Consider the following 17,820-nt stretch of genomic DNA (forward strand, 5'->3'; position numbering starts at 1 on the left):
TTATCATTGATCTGTTGCTTCCTGCACACCCCACACTGGGGATTGAGCATGTGCCCTTGACTGGAATTGAACCCAGGACTCTCCAGTGTGCAGGCTGACACTCTAGCTACTGAGCCAAACCAGCTAGGGTCTTTTTAAAAAAATATATATTTTATTGATTTTTTTACAGAGTGGAAAGGAAGAGGGATAGAGAGCTAGAAACATCGATGAGAGAGAAACATTGACCAGCTGCCTCCTGCACACCCCCTACCGGGGATGTGCCCACATCCAATGTACATGCCCTTGACTGAAATCGAACCAGGGACCCTTCAGTCCGCAGACCGACGCTCTATCCATTGAGTCAAACTGGTTGCAGCTGAAGAGGTGTTTTTTAAAACAAGGGCCAATCTCCTTCACCTGTGAACATTTCTAACCTTTTGCACTCTCTTAGGTGTCTCCTAACATCAAATACCTCTCTCCTGAATCCTTTTCTCTACCGAGTCCTTCATATTTATAATAGACATGATTAAGTTTCTCATATTAAAAAATAAAAAACACTTTTTGGATTCCAATACAGCTATGAGCCAATGTCTCTGCCCCTTCCTGAACTGTTTCAAAGAGGTGCTTTATCTGTTTCTTGTTCCTGACATCCCAAGCACTTATTAACCAATTCAAATAGAGTTTTTCCTGCTGCCAACATTCTCTAAGATACCAATGAAATCCATATCACTAATGGACTCTTCTCCAGTATTCTCCCACCAGCATTTAATAACTGAGATCTCAACTTTTCTTGATACACTATCTCCCTGTTGGCTTATCAGTGTTTCCCAAACTTTTGACATATGTGCACCCCTTCTATAATTTTCGTTACGCTGAGTACCCCTCGTGCTCATGAGAACGTAGAATTAGGCGCAGCTAAGCACAGTGCAGTGCATATCCCCACTAAATTCTGGTGCAAAGCGTACCCCCACCAAACTCTTCCCATATCCCTGGAGGTACGCATACCACACTTTGGGAAACACTGGCTTACATGATGTTATATTCTTTAGATTTCCCTTTTATTCTTTTCTTTCTTAGTCTCCTTTGCTAGTTCATACTCCTCCAGCTAATCATGAAATGTTGGCACTCCTCAAATCTGTCCAAAGCCCCCTCTTTTAGCCTCATGCATATTTTTCTTGTAAATCTCCTCCTATGCCAAAATTACTATTTGTACACAAAAATTATTCCAGTTTTGAACCATTTTTCCCAACATTTCCACTTGAAGCAATGTCTCAGATGCCTCTGACGTAACAATTAAGTAGCTAATCCATCCTATCCTAAAAAAAAAAATTTAATAATTACATTCATAATTTGATGATTAAGGAATATTATGCTAATTTTTTTATTTCGAAGCAGATGAGACATTTCTAAATCAAGTTCCTTTAATTTCAAATAACAAAGTTATTTCTATATCATACCTTGTATTTAGTCATGGTGCTAAAATGATTATTCCGAAAAAACACACAAAGTTCTCCTTCCTGGACCGTTGAAGTTAGTTCACATAATCCATGGTATGTCAGTTGAGTGGCTGTGTTATTTAGAAACTGCTCAGCTACAAAGCCTATGGAACCAATGCAAAATATTAGATAGAAGAATAATTTCGAAATTAAAAAGTTGTTCTATTTACATTGTGTTACAAGTATAAAAAAAGGCCAGTCAGAATAAAACTTCTCCTACAATAACATAATGGTACCAAATTGGAGATTCTACCTTTTTATTTTAAAAGATGTGTCTTTAGACATCCCCAACCTAAAGAAAAGTTACATGAAATTATTTTTATTAATCAATGTATTTATATATACTTTACCTACTTCCTAAAAAGAATTTCAGGCAGCTTACAACAAAATATATAGATAGAGTAAAACTAAAACCTACTAAAACAAGTAAGGCAAAAATTAGCAATTTAGCCAAAACCGGTTTGGATAGAGCATTGGCCTGCAGATTCAAGGGTCCCGGGTTCAATTCCGGTCAGGGGCATGTACCTTGGTTGTGGGTATATCCCCTTTGGGGGGTGTGCAGGAGGCAGCTGATAGATGTTTCTCTCTCATTGATGTTTCTAGCTCTCTATCCCTCTCCCTTACTCTCTGTAAAAAAAAATCAATAAAATATATTAAAAACAAAAAGAATTAGCAATTTAAAAAGTGCATAGGAGCCTGGCCAGTGTGGCTCAGTGGTTGAGCATTGACCTATGAAACAGGCGGTCACGGTTCAATTCCCGGTCAGGGCACATGCCCAGGTTGCAGGCTCGATTCCCATGTGAAGCGTGCAGAAGGCAGCCAATCAATGACTATCTCTTGTCATTGACTAGAGGCTTGGTGTATGAATTCGTGCATAGGTGGGATACCTCTGGATGGCCTGCAGGGATCGGGCCAAAACCCGCATCCAATGCTGCCTGCAGCTCCTACCTGATGCTTCTGCTCAGCCTGGCCCCCACTGTGCCTGCCAGGGCTCATGCTGCAATAGCAGCGCTCACTAGCCATGAACCCTGCGTCTGGTGCCTTCCCAAGGGGAGTGGTCTGTGGGACTGGGCTGAAACAGGCTCTCCGACATTCCCCAAGGAGTCCCGGATTGCAAGAGTGTGCAGGCCAGGCTGAGGAACCTCCCCATGGTGGTCAGTGCACGGCATAGTTAGTGGTTGAGCAGCTTTAGCATATCATTAGCATATTATACTTTGATAGGTTATTCAGGTGTTCTGCCACTCGATCTATTTGCATATTACCCTTTTATTATATAGGATGTTTCTATCCCTCTCTCCGAAATCAATTAAAAAATTAAAATTTTTTAAATCTATTTTTAACATAGAGGAAGGGAGAGGGAGGAGAGCTAGAAACATCGATGAGAGAGAAACACTGATCAGCTGCCTCCTGCACACCTACTGTGGATGTGCCCGCAACCAAGGTACATGCCCTTGACTGGAATCGAACCCGGGACCATTCAGTCCACAGGCCGATGCTCTATCCACTGAGCCAAACCAGTTAGGCAATAAAAAAATATTTTTAAAAAAGGAGTAAAATATCTATGTCAACAGCTCCTTCCCCAAAGATAGGTTTTTAGAAATTAAAAGTAGTCTTAACAAATTGAGTTGCTTAAGATTTTAATAAAAGTCCCAGATAATTTGAAATTCACAAACTGCTCAATTCTTGCCTTAAACCTAAAATTGAAGAGAAAACAGTGGGTAACTGATGCCATTTTATTCTAATCTCCTCTAACATATGCCACTTTATATCTATCTATCTATCTATCTATCTATCTATCCATCCATCCATCCATCCATCCATATCAAGTTCAGAAATAGAAGTGATCTCTTTTGTTTTCGAAACATAATAAAATATACAAAAGTTTTCTGTGGTTTAATTTAAAAGACATGTAGAGTTGATCCTTGTTAATAGCAAAATTTGCCTACTAGCTAAGATTTATTAACTCCAAAATCAATACTTGCTGTTCACTTTTAGGGTCATTCCTGGATATGTGCAAAGCTGCAAAAAAAATGAGTCACCAAACATGCACATTCCCAACTGAAATTGAACAAGGCAACACTAGGCCATGTTTCAGCTCTCATACTGTGAACAAGTGTCCTTTTCAAGTCTATGGAGTGCCACATTCTTCACATTTTTGTGCTTTTGGTGGAGTGATTTTTACTGTGTAAAATGGCCCCCAAGTGTAACAACGGAGTGCTTGCTGCTGTTCCTCAGTGCACAAAGTCTGTGATGGGCCTACGGAGAATATACAAATTTTTGTAGCTTTGTCCAGGTGAGTTATAGTGCTGATTGCCATGCATTTAATGTTACTGAATCAACCATATATCGAATGTCTCTAAACAGAAATGCACATAAAACAAGGTTATGAATTTATCAGTTGATGAAAAGCTTGTGACTAAAGGCTCACAGGAACCTAATCTTGTGTTTCCCGTAGGAGCAATGGTTTAATATTCACTAACTCAGTGTTCATAGCAACTTTATAGAACAGCGATTTTCAACTGGTGTGCTCAAGAATTTTTAAAACATGCAATACCTGCTCTGGCCAGGTAAAACATGCAATAACTGCTCTGACACTCAGCAGTTAGTGTCAGCCTGTGCAAGAGTTGCGGGCTTGATTGCCAGTCAAGGGCATGTACCCCTAATCAGGGTGCATGCTGGAGGCATGTGTCTCTCTCACATCGATGTTCCTCTCTCTCTCTCTCTCCTCCTCCCTTTCTCTCTGAAAAAAGAAAAAAAAAAGGGGGGGGGGTAATAGAAAAAACATCCTCAGGTGAGGATTAACAAAAACAAAAACAAAAAAACAAGCAATACCTGATTATTTAATCGGGGGCATTAATCTCTTTTTCCTTAGATTGTCAAATAAAAAAAATGATAACAGCCAACACAATAGTGAATGAAAATTATATCAGATTGGCAAAAAAAGTATTTTTGGCGTGCCACAGAATTTTGGCAATTAGTTTATACGTGCCATGAGATGAAATCCACTTTTACAGAACATAACTACTGTGAATAATGAGAATCAACTGTATATATATATTTTAAAAGCCTGTATTTCTCTTCTTCTGATCTTTCTCTTCTTCCTTCTGTTCCCTTACTGCAGAAGAAAACTCTCAGAAACCATGGGAGGAGGGGAGGAAGAGTGCTCTAAAACAGCAGTCGCCAACCTTTTGGATCTCGTGGACCACCAGTGGTCCACAGACCAACAGTTGGTGACTGCTGCTTTAAAAAGTTTTATAAGTGAGCAGAGAGGTGCAAATATAAGGTGTTCAAAAACTGACACCTCAATAAGAAATTGAAAATAAACTTGGAAGGGCCAAGGCAGCTATAGACTGTAGGTTTATTCCACTTACTCTCCCGTCCCTCACCTTTATTGTCAAGCCACACCAAGCCAAGCTGCTAAGTGGTTGTAAAACATTATCAATATATCACACTATTCCAAAGAATTGTGTAAGATAGGAGGGGAAATGCAAATTGTTATATGAAGGTCACAGCCAAAGGAAATTTATAGCAATATTTGCAAATTCTGAGGCTTATACATTTAGAAATAGTCACCTCCCTCGATTACTATTATTACTTTGTTAAGTACTAAATTACTGAGTAGAATAGATGTATTATACTAAAGCACTTAATATTAGATAGCATTTTAAAAGTAAGTAGAATGCCTGTGCTGAGAGGTACCACCGCTGCGTTACCAAACCTTTCCTTCAGAAAGATGTTTTTAAATGGGCCGCCCACACCTCACTCACCCAATGTGCTCTCTACAAATCCTTCAAGAAGATACAAAAATTCAATGGAAATACAGCACATTCTCTCTGAAAAATTCAACACTAGAAAGGTCTTTCTGAACTTCTTTCTATAGAACAGGACCAAGGCTCAGAGAGAATAACTTTCTCCAGGAAAAAATTACTTATAAGAAAGACTGAAGCCCAGGAGAACTGTTGGTATTAAGTTTAAAAATTTAGTGCTTATGCCCTGGCTGGTGTGGCTTAGTTAACTGGGCATCGTCCCATGCATAAAAGTGAATACCCGGTTGCAGGTTTGATACCAATGAGGGTGCATATTTCTCTCTCACATCAATGGTTCTTTCTCTCTCTCTCCCTTTCTCTTTCAAAATAATAATAATAATAATAATAATAATAATAATAATAATAATAATAATAAATGCAAACTGAATTGTATTTTTTTCCAAACCATAAAGCAGGGTAATATGGACCTATAAAGAGCAATGTTTCCTAATTCTTCTACCAACTCTTAAACAGTGTGATTTTAGTGGAATATTCAAAACCTAATCTAGTTTCAACTTTTTTTTTTTTATAAATATATTTTATTGATTTTTTACAGAGAGGAATTGAGAGGGATAGAGAGTTAGAAACATGATGAAAGAGAAACATCGACCAGCTGCCTTTTGCACACCCCCCACTGGAAATGTGCCCGCAACCAAGGTACATGCCCTTGACCGGAATCGAACCCAGGATCTTTCAGTCCACAGGCCAAAGCTCTATCCACTGAGCCAAACTGGTTGCGGCTAGTTTCAACTTTTCATAACCAATTAAACAAAATCTGGGAAACAATTCTAAGCATTATATAGCAGTTTATCTATCTGCATTGCTTCAAATATTTTATTTGCAATATTTACATTAAATTACAATTTATTAATGATAATAAAGTAGGGCGAAAATTAATATAATGATAATAAGGTAATATCACTGAAAATAAATTTAAATTAGAAATTATTTTCCTGAGAGGGGTTGGGAAGGGTTGCCATGGTGTGGGCCTGGGCCACCAGCCATGTGACTAGGCCTTCCAGGGTGGGTGCTGCTGTCCCCAGTGACTCCAGAGCAGCCTCACTTTTTTTTTTTTGGTCAACTCAGGACAGACATTCAGCTCTTCCACTCACAGACTCTATGACTGCAGCCAAGCCAGGCATCACGAACCTGTACCCTTCACTCACAACCCCCACCACACAGCCCTCTGAGAGCTCAGAGATCATGCCACAGCTGCAAAATATTGTATCCACAGTAAATCTAGGTTGTAAACTTGACCTAAAAACCATTGCACTTCGTGCCTGAAATACTGCATATAATTCCAAGTGGTTTGCTACTGTGATCATGAGAATGAGGGAGCCCCGGACCACAGCCCTGATCTTTAATTCTGGGAATATGATGTGCACCGGCACCAGGAATGAAGACCGGTCCAGACTAGCAGGAAGAAAGTATGCCAGAGTTGTACAGAGTTGGGTTTCCAAGCCAAATTTTTGGACTTCAAGATACAGAACATGGTATGGAGTTGCAATGTGAAGTTCCCAATAAGGTTAGAAGGCCTAATGCTGACCCACCAACAGTTCAGTAGTTATGAGTCAGAATTATTTCCTTGTTTAATCTACAGGATGATTAAATCCAGAATTGTTCTCCTTATTTTTGTTTCAGGAAAAGTTGTATTACCAGGTGCTAAAGTCAGAGCAGAAATTTATGAAGCCTTTGAAAACATCTACTCTATCCTCAAGAACCTTGGGAAGACAATGTAATGGCTGTTTTTCCCTCCCACCCACTAGTTTTAAAAACACATCAGTTTTTGTACACTTAAATGGTGGTGTTGAGGGTAGCCTGGGTCTGTGTGGATTGTAGCCTGTCTTACCGTAGTGGCTGAACTGTGCTGACCATCTATTAGATTTAGATTTTAAACTCCTACTACTGTTGACAAGTTGGTTTAAGAAACCAAACTCTGGCCAGGGAATAGGGGAGGCTGGAGGAAGGTCATTGGGGAAAAAAGGAGATATATGTACTACTATTAGTTTTGTTTTTTAACCTATTTTATTGATTTCTTACTGAGAGGAATGGAGAGGGATAGAGAGCCAGAAACATCGATGAGAGAGAAACATCGATCAGCTGCCTCTGCACTCCCATTGGGGATGTGCCCCCAACCAAGGCACATGCCCCTGACCGGAATCGAACCTTGGACCTTTCAGTCCGCAGGCTGACGCTCTATCCACTGAGCCAAACCAATTTTGGCTGTACTATTTGTAATACTTTAAACAATAAAATAAAATAAAAAAGAAAAAGAAACAAAACATAGGTGTTAAAGCCACCTCTACAATTGACTGGACTTTTAATTTTGTTTGCTTTCTTCCTCTTAAACCACAGATTTTATATTTCTACCAAAAAAAGTAAAAAAAAAAAATTTTTTTTAAACTGCTCTTTTTCTAATTTGTAAGTATAGGATTTATTTTTGTGCCAGACACATTCCACCTTCTCATAATTGCAGTACAAAACAAATGTTAATAATGAACATGAACGGCTGTAAATATTTCTTTTCTCAGTACTCTGTACAATAAATGCTGTTTATAAAAGTGTTAGGTTGATGTAATAAATAATGAATTATAAGATTTATGTGATCATACTGTTTTTAAATAAGCCAAGTTTCTTTTTACCTTACTACCTATTTTTGTTCCTTTTTGCCTAACTTTACTGTCCCTCTTTTTAACTTCACATCCTTTAAGGCAGTGTTTCCCAACCTTCTCTCATGATGAGAATCACCTGGTGGAGTTGTTAAAACAGATTCCTGAATCCCAACTAAGAAGTGCTAAACTAGAATTTTTGGGAACATATAGGTAAAATTGTATACTTAACTAATGCTCTAACACAGATGTTATATACAGAGCACTAAGTTAGGTATGCAATTTTACCTATATGTTCTCAAAAATTCTAGTTTAGCACTTCTTAGTTGGGATTCAGGAATCTGTGTTTTAACAACTCCACCAGGTGATTCTCATCATGAGAGAAGGTTGGGAAACACTGCTTTAAGGCACTCATTACTTTCAACTTCTCTAGTAGCTCTTTAGTAATAAAGGAAAATAATTTGATAAACTAACTTAGTATTGAATTTCTGAAACTAAGAGATATTTTCAAACACTAATGTCAGAAAATAATTTTTTTGTGTGGGTTCAGGCATTATATCTAAAATATAATCACCTTTTGGATATTTTATTGGTTCAAAAGAAAAGTTATAGTTGCAGCCCAAATAGAAAAGAGAGCAAACTACCACTTCAGTAGAAAATTATACCCAAGAAAATATGATAAAGAAAATGATGGAGGGAAGCTAATTGCTACTTATAAGTAAAAATGTCTATTGTGGCCTCTTTTTTTATATATTAGAGGCTAATGCACAAAACTCATGCAAGAGTAGGTCTTCCTTCCCCCGCTGCTGGCACTGGCTTCCCTCTGGCACCCGGGACCCCAGCTTCCCTCGCAGCCCCAGCTTCATCCGGAAGGTTGTGCGGAAGGATGTCCGGTGTAATTAGACATCTTTTATTATAGATTTCTAGTGCCTTATACAAGTAACCATTGGAGTTAAACAATTATTTCTAGTAGATTACACACTTGTAGTTTCTTATAAAAACTAGTTTAGTTTTTTAATTATAGTGAATTCTATATATAATTTTCCTTGATATGGGAATCTGATATGTAGAATTTCATCACTACAAAATGTATATAATAAATGATGAATAAGCGATGATATATATTACCCAAAATTCTGGTATATATTACCCGAAAATTCTATACCATTAAAGAAGATAATTACTTCCTTGTTTTTAACAGGATGTTCTTCTCAAGTTATCAACACGATATAAATTAGCTATTGGTTTTCATTATCCTGGGAAATCAATGTCAGAGAAATAATAATAATAATAATTATAGTTGTAACATCAGGTTGAGTAAAAAAAGTGAAAAAGGCACTGGGGTTTTTGTTGCTATTGTGCATTTGTTTGTGTATAGAGCTTGGGTAAGTTCTAGTGAGAGAAAATATTTGTGTGTGTGTTTTTTTTATGTTTTATTGTCATTTATCGATCTGTCTTCTGTTTCTTTTTTTTTTTCTCTTAATCCTTACCTGAAGATATTTTTCCATTGATTTTTAGAGACAGTGGAAGAGAGAGGGAAAGACAGTGAGAAATATAACGTGAGAGACACATTGATTGGTTGCCTCCTGCAGGGGTCTGGGTCAAGGAGGAGCCTGAAACCGAGGTATGTGTCCTTGCCTGGAATTGAACCCAGGACCTTTCAGTCCACAGGCCAATGCTCTACCCACTGAGCCAAACCAGCTAGAGCTAGAGAAAATGTTTGTTTGTTTTTAATATTTTTTTTATTGATTTCAGAAAGGGAGAGTGGCAGAAACATCAATGATAAGAGAGAATCATTGACTGGCTGCCTCCTGCATGTTTCCCACTGGGGAGAATCAATCCTGCAACCTGGGTATGTGCCCCCTGGCCGGAATCAAACCCAGGACCCCTCAGGCCACAGGCTGACACTCTACCCACTGAGTCAAACCAGCCAGTGTAAGAAAATATTTTTAACAAATATTTTGTTCCTTCTCTTCCCCCTAAAATTTAAACTTTGCTGCCTTAGGTTGTAATGAAAGAGCTGTCATGCAAAACAATGATCAATATCCTTCTGTATTTACTTATGCGTTTAATGCAAGTAGAAGACTAAGATAAGCCTCAATTAAAATACTGTGTGTTTTCTTGCTACTTGCCTCTTGCTAAACTTATGGATAATGGTGTAATAAAATTAGTTGGGTTCTGATTAATCATTATAGTATGGGGTTCATGTACATGTCTTCTTTTATATATTCTCATATACTCTTATAGTAATTTAGTTTTCATTTTTTTAAAACACAATAATAGCTCTCTTTCTCCGCCATCGAGGTGCGCGCGTTCGCCTCTCCCTCACCATGTCTTCCCACAAGACTTTCAGGATCAAGAGGTTCCTGGCCAAGAAACAAAAGCAGAATCGGCCCATTCCCCAATGGATTCGGATGAAAACTGGTAATAAAATCAGGTACAACTCGAAGAGGAGACATTGGAGAAGAACCAAACTGGGCCTATGAGAACTCACTCATGAGAGATGACTCACATATCTATGCTGTATCCAGGTTGCCTATACCTTTAAATGATTGAAAAGACGCTACTGTCTGGACAGTTGGAGCATTTTAATTGGAGAATTAATGGACTTGTGATTTTGCTCTGTTGATTTTTCCCCCCCTCCTGCAATAGTAGGATGGTTCAGTAATAAATGTGTGAGATCTTTTAAAAAAATAAAATAAAATAAAACACAATAATAGTAATCTACACTAATAAGAGAAAAATTCTAATTGACTGTACCTTCACTATGCCCATAGCCAATCAGAGTGAGTATGCAAATTAACCCAACAAAGATGATGGTTAGTTTGCATACATGAAGGGAGGGAGGAGTGAAGACTGAAGACAGCATAGAAAGAAGAGGGAGGAAAAGCGGAAAGCAAGGTGGTTGCCAGAGGGAAAGTGCAGGCGGGGCGGGGCGGGGCGGGGCGGGCAGCGACTGTGGCAGCTGCTTGCAGGAATCTTCCTGCAACAGGCCCCTAGTATATATAATAATAATATATACCGAATACCACATGCAAAAGAATTCTGTACCTAAAAAACTGAAGCTCACTCCCTACTTATGATTTCTCTTCCTTTTGTTTCCCTACAAAGCGAGGAGAATAGCAACCTCAGAATTTGAACATATTTATGAAAAAGTGAGCCCTAACCAGTTTGGCTCAGTGGATAGAGCGTAGGCCTATAGACTGAAGGGTCCCAGGTTCAATTCCGGTCAAGGGCATGTACCTTGGTTGTGGGCACATCCCCAGTAGGGGGTGTGCAAGAGGCAGCTGATTGATGTTTCTCTCTTATTGATGTTTCTAACTCTCTATCCCTCTTCCTTCTTCTCTGTAAATAATCAATAATATATATTTAAAAAGTAAAATAAAATACTTCTTAAAAAAAGTAAAGTAGGTGGTGGGGAAGGTATAAATATCCAAACGCTATGACTCTGGACAGCATTCTTCTCCTTCTCTTCAATGACTGAAACACAGCTGAAAAATATGAAATTACTTCTTTGGTGACAAATTTAGCAATTTTAATTAGTTAAGGATTAGGATAACTGAATGATCAAAGGTATACTTTGATTAAAAATGGAGTTTTAGCCCTAGCTGGTTTTGCTCAGTAGATAGAGCATCAGCCTGCAGAATAATAGGTCCTGGGTTCAATTCTAATCAAGGGCACATGCCTAGCCGGGACCAGTTTGGCTCAGTGGATTGAGCGTCGGCCTGCGGACTGAAGGGTACCAGGTTCGATTCCGGTCAAGGGCATGTACCTTGGTTGCGGGCACATCCCCAGTGGGGGGTGTGCAAGAGGCAGCTGGTTGATGTTTCTCTCTCATCGACATTTATAACTCTCTGTCTCTCTCAATTCCTCTCTGTATAAAATCAATAAAATATATTTAAAAAAAAAAAAAAAAAAAAAGGGCACATGCCTGGGTTTCGGGCTCAATCTCCAGCAGGTGGCGTGCTGGAGGCAGCTGATCAATGATTCTCTCTCATCATGGATTTTTCTATCTCCCCCCCTCCTCCCTCTCTCTCTCTCTCTCTCTCTCTCTCTCTCTTTCTCTCTCTCTCTCTCTCTTTCTCTCCCTTCTCTGAAATCAGTAAAAAAAAAAAAAAGAATGGAGCTTTACTATACTATGTTATACTGAAACAAGGCAGAGCTCTACTAAAATGAACACTGAGTATCATGATACTCAGTCAACTGAAGGATTCAGAATGAATTATAAGGTTCACATAGTACTCCCAAATAATCATCATTTTTAAAAAGAGCAATTATCAGTTACCCCTGAGTAATTTACCATATCAAAGCTAACAAGAGGGCCCTAGTCAGTTTGGCTCAGTGGATAAGGGCATTGGCTTGTGGACCAAAGGGTCTCGGGGTCGATTCCAGTCAAGGGCAGGATCCTCCATGGCCCAGACAGGAGGCAACCAATTGATGTGTTTCTCTCATATGGATATTTCTCTGTCTTTCCCTCACTCTAAGAAATCAATGGAAAAATATCCTCGGGTGAGGATTTAAAAAAAACTAGCAAGAGCTGAAACCGGTTTGGCTCAGTGGATAGAGCGTTGGTCTGCGGACTGAAAGGTCCCACGCTCGATTCCAGTCAAGGGCATGTACATTGGTTGCGGGCACAACCCCAGTGGGGGGTGTGCAAGAGGCAGCTGATTGATGTTTCTCTCTCATCGATGTTTCTGGCTCTCTATCCCTCTCCCTCCCCCTCTGTAAAAAAATCAATAAAATATATTAAAAAAAAACAAACAAAAAAAAACTAACAAGAGATTCTAAAGACCTTTATTAAAATCCAGGCCTCATTGTACAAGTGAAAAGGTTTTTAGGAAAAACCTTCTACTGGCACCTTTATGAAAAATTACTTAATTCCTATAAGTAGCAACATTTCTGTTTTAATACATTTGAAAGATCTTAAATTATCAAACAGTTTATTTTGCGAAGAATAAATTAGGTAATAGCAGCACTCACCCACCTTCACTAACCAGCTCATTATTGTCTGACTGCTTACAAGAGATGATCTTCTCCACTAGTTGGTTGTAGCTGCAGTTACCAACAGCTTTTACAATGTCATCCATCTAGAAAACAAATGACTGTCTTACTAATCATGATAAGATTAAAAATAACAAAGAAACCAAGGTCACTCTTTAGGGTTTTATTCTAATACAATACTAAAGATACAAATTATTTATGAAAAAAATCAACACTAAAATTAACACCCAACTGTTTTCAGTTTTGTTTACAGCTATAATATATTATAAAAATAATTTAAAAAAAAGAAAAATATTGCTCAGCTGTATTTCAATTACACAAAAAATAATTAAATGGGCTTATTACATGCAAATTTATTTCTTAAAGTTGTAAAGATGCATTTAAGTGATTAAAATAAAAAAAATAAACCATTAAGGAAAAAAAATAAGAAAAGCTCAGTTTTTTTTTTTTCTTTTCTAAAATACAAATATTGTCAGTTAAGGCAAGGCAAATATAAAGATGCTAATTCATGAGATGAAAGTTTTTCCATTTTATTTATTACTAGAGGCCCAGTGCATGAAATTTGTGCACTGGAGGGGGGTCTCCTCAGCCTGGCTGGCACCCTCTAGCAGTCCGGGAGCCCTTGGGGGATGTCCTACTGATGACTTAGGCCCACTCCCCAGCTGGCAGTCAGACATCCTTAGCACTGCTGCAGAGGCAGGAGAGGCTCCTACCACTGCTGCTGCACTTGCTGGCTCTGAGCCTGGATTTTGCCTGAGCAGTGCTCCCCCTGTGTGAGTGCACTGACCACCAGGGGGCAGCTCCTTCATTGATCATCTGCCCCCTGGTGGTCAGTGCATGTCATAACAACTGGTAGTTCTCCCATTCGGTCTATTTGCATATTAGCCTTTTATTATATAGAATTTACTTCCTAGCCAAGCATAGGGAAAATGAGTAGACACAACTAACTTTATTTTCTTGAAGAAAAGTTAATGTATATTAATCAGGGACAGTATTTACCTAATGATTCTTTTTTTTTTTTTTTTAATAATATATTTTATTGATTTTACACAGAGAGGAATTTAGAGGGACAGAGAGCTAGAAACGTCAATGAGAGAGAAACATCGACCAGCTGCCTCCCGCACCCCCCCGCCCACTGGGGATGTGCCCACAACCAAGGTACATGCCCTTGACCGGAATCGAACCCGGGACCTCTCAGTCCGCAGACCGACGCTCTGTCCACTGAGCCAAACCGGTCCCGGCTACCTAATGATTCTTATTTAATATTTGTCTTTGGAGATTGACTAGAAAAATGAATTCAATATTTTAAGTTATAGGAATATAAAACTGGGCATCTCTACTCTCTATTATACTTTGCTTTGTTTATTGAAGAAAAATAGACTTATGCTGTATCAACAACTTATTCTGTTTGCCCTCCTATCCCTAAAATATATTTATAAATTATTTACATGTACTACTGTATTAATATATGTCCATAATAAAACAAGTACAAATTAATACAATGATATAAAAAATAAGAGGGTCAATGCTTTCTTATCACCATCCAAATGATCTTCTTGAATACTTACTCTTTAAATACCATAGTCTTAACATATATCTGCACAAGAAATATTCTGGACAGTAGTTTCCAAACTGAGAAGCTTATTAAAAAGATGTAGACCCTGGCTAGTGTGGCTCAGTTGGTTGAAGTGTCATCAGTGCACTGGAAGGTCACGGGTTTGATTCCAGTCAGGGCACATACCTCAGTTGGGGCTCATGTGAGAGACAACCAGTTGATGTATCTCTCTCACATCTATGTTTCTTTCTCTCCTCCACCCCATCCTCCCTCTCTAAAATTAATTTTTTAAAAAGATTTAAAAGAGCCAAAAACAGTTTGGCTCAGTGGATAGCACATCAGCCTGCAGACTGAAAGGTCCAAGGTTCGATTCCAGTAAAGGGCATGTACATTGGTTGCAGGCACATCCCCGGTGGGGGTGTGCAGGAGGCAACTGGTCGATGTTTCTAACTCTCTATCCCTCTCTCTTCCTCTCTGTAAAAAAAAAACAACAAAAAAAAACCAAAAAAAAACAAAAAAAAATCAGTTATATATAGATAGATAGATAGATAGATAGATAGATAGATAGATAGAAAGAAAGAAAGATAGATAGATAGATTTAAAAAAATTCCAGGCTCAAGTTGTTTCTCAATTGACCATTCCACTGCTAGATAGCAAAATTTGAGAACAACTGCTCTGCTCTAGGCTATAATTTATTTATTTTACTAGAAACCCAATGCACAAAATTTGTGCACCAGTAGGTCCCCTAGGTCTGGCCAAAACAGTCTCTTCAACATTCCCCAAGGGGTCCCGAATTGCGAGAGGGTGCAGGCCACAGGCTGAGGGACTACTGGTGCACAATTGGGCCCAGGGCGGGATACAGGAGGTTGGCCAGCCAGGGAGGAACCACAGGAGGGCTCTACGGCATGTTTGGCCTGACTCACTCAGTCTCAATCAGTTGGACCCCAGCAGAAAGCTAACCTACCATCAGAGCGTCTGCCCCTGGTGGTCAGTGCACATCATATTAACTGGTCGACCAGCCTGTCTGCTCCCTGGTGGTCAATGCACATCATAACAAGCAGTTGAGCGGCCTTAGCATATCATTAAAATATTACACTTTGATTGGTTGAATGGATGACCAGACATTTAGAATATTAGGCTTTTATTATATAGGATTCCTGCAAAATTCTACCATGTTTTGTAAAAGCCTCTTAACCATGCAAGTGGAACTGAATTGGTTGGTTGAGAAGACCAGTAAATTGAAAAAGTTAAAGCAGTGAATTACGGAAAATGTTATATACATATCTTAAACATTTCATATTAACTAAAAGCACATAAATGTATTCGCTTGTCAGTCTTTCAATGTAGAGTCAAATAAGGCCTTTTCTTTGAAAGAGGATCTTTTGGCTATGAGTCTACATAAACCACACAAAAGAGTATGACTTCCAGCTTTGATTCACTTAAAATGAAAATTTGAATGCTTAAGAAGCAATTTGAGGGCACAATTCTTTTAGACTTTCATTCTTTTTCTTTTAAAAAATATATATTATTGATTTTTTTACAGAGAGGAAGGGAGAGAGATCAAGAGCCAGAAACATCAATGAGAGAGAAACATCGACCAGCCGCCTCCTGCACCCCCCCCCCACCAGGGATGTGCCCGGAACCAACGTACATGCCCTTGACCGGAATCGAACCTGGGACCTTTCAGTCCGCAGACCAACGATCTACCACTGAGCTAAACCGGTTTCGGCTCTTTTTTTTTAAACACACACACACACACACACACACACACACACACACACACACACACATATATATATATATATATATATATATATATATGTATGTATGTATGTTTTATTGATTTTCTCCAGAGAGGAAGGGAGGAAGGGAGAGGGGATAAAAGATAGAAACATCAATGATGAGAGAGAATCATTGATCGGCTGCCTCCTGCACACCCACAGTGGGGATCGAGTCTGTAACCTGGGCAATGTGCCCTTAACTGGAATCAAAACTGAGACCCTTCAGTCTGCAGGCTGACACTCTATCCACTGAGCCAAACCAGCTAGGGCTTCATTCTTTTTCTTAACACTTGTACTGTTTAGAGCATTTCTTTAATGAGTCAACTTCATTGTCTTTCCAAAGAACCTGAATTTTCAACCCTAAGGAATCCATTAAATACAACTAGAATAACAAATACCAGATCAATGTACAAAAATCAATTGTACTTCTATATACCTACAATGAACAATACAAAATTTCAAGTTTTCATAGGCTGAATCTCTATATTAATATTTCATTCAATTAATTCATTGGGTGCCTTTTATACACTACTATATATTAGGTGTTGTTAGAGAAATTGCAGATGCAGCAGAGAACAAAACAGATGTTCTATGCTTTCATTAAGTTTATATTCTGGAGCAAACACAAACAATAAATCAAATATATAATATGCTAGGTAGTTGTATGGAACTGTTCTTTTTCATTGTTCTATAATATTTCATCTTTTTTTTTTTTTTAATATATTTTATTGATTTTTTCGAGAGAGGAAGGGAGAGAGATAGAGAGTTAGAAACATCGATGAGAGTCATCGATCAGCTGCCTCTTGCACACCCCCTACTGGGGATATGCCCGCAACCAAGGTACATGCCCTTGACCGTAATCGAACCCGGGACCCTTCAGTCCCCAAGCCGACGCTCTATCCATTGAGCCAAACCGGTCTCGGCAATATTTCATCTTTTGATGGCTACCTAAGTTGTTTTTAGTTGGGACCACAACAAATAATAGTTAGGAATATTCTTGTACATTTATCCTGTTCCACATATCAAGAATTTCTCTAGGATACGCATTTTCAAATTTCTGAGTATTAGGATATCCTATCCTCAATTTTACTAGATAACTTGAAACTGCTTTCTAAGGTATACAGCCAATTCACATTACTTCAGCAGAAAATGAGAATACAATGTATATCTGATCCAACATTTCGTATTGTCAGACTTTTAGATGTTAGCCATCCTGATATGTGTAGAGTGGTATCTCATTTTGGTTTTAATTTGCATTTCCTGGATGGCTAGTTCATATGTTCACTGGCCACTTGCATATAGATTCTTGTGAAATGCCTGTTAAAATCATTTGCTCCTTTTTTTACTGGATGGCCTACCTTTAAAAAAGTACCTCTCGGAGCACTTTACTGGTATACTTTCTGGATATTCATCCTAATGTAAGTTGCGATCATCTTCTACTCCATGGCTTACATTTGCATTCTCTTAGGAATTTCTTTAGACAAATACAAATTCTCAATTTTAATGTACTCATGTGCCACCTATGTTCTTCATAGTCAATACATTTGTGAATTGTTTTAGAATCTTTTCATTATCAATGTTAAAAACATTCTC

The 17,820-nt window shown here is 38.5% G+C and overlaps 2 protein-coding genes and 1 pseudogene across 3 annotated transcripts in view; 2 read left to right on the forward strand and 1 right to left on the reverse strand.

Moving 5' to 3' along the window:
• Positions 1-17,820, reverse strand: part of MINDY2 (MINDY lysine 48 deubiquitinase 2) — a 62,217-nt gene that overhangs the window by 17,068 nt on the left and 27,329 nt on the right. The window contains exons 5-6 of the mRNA XM_084873448.1: positions 12,875-12,977; positions 1,437-1,579 (exon numbers count right to left, since the gene is read on the reverse strand). Of these exons, the coding sequence (XP_084729574.1) occupies positions 1,437-1,579; positions 12,875-12,977 (246 nt within the window). The remainder of the gene's footprint in view (positions 1-1,436; positions 1,580-12,874; positions 12,978-17,820) is intronic.
• On the forward strand, positions 5,878-7,048 carry LOC311631470 (TATA-box-binding protein-like; annotated as a pseudogene). The gene has a single exon. The product of its transcript is annotated as a TATA-box-binding protein-like (transcript).
• On the forward strand, positions 9,334-10,441 carry LOC311625244 (large ribosomal subunit protein eL39). Its single transcript, XM_084889335.1, has one exon. The coding sequence runs from the start codon at positions 10,221-10,223 to the stop codon at positions 10,374-10,376; it is 156 nt and encodes a 51-aa protein (XP_084745461.1). The 5' UTR covers positions 9,334-10,220; the 3' UTR covers positions 10,377-10,441.

This window comes from Pipistrellus hanaki, assembly GCF_964339955.1.
Source record: "Pipistrellus hanaki genome assembly, chromosome: 1".
NCBI lineage: Eukaryota > Metazoa > Chordata > Mammalia > Chiroptera > Vespertilionidae > Pipistrellus > Pipistrellus hanaki.

Excerpts from the sequence above, each read along its gene's own strand:
- LOC311625244 (XM_084889335.1), top strand. The coding sequence starts at position 10,221 with ATGTCTTCCCACAAGACTTTCAGGATCAAGAGGTTCCTGGCCAAGAAA.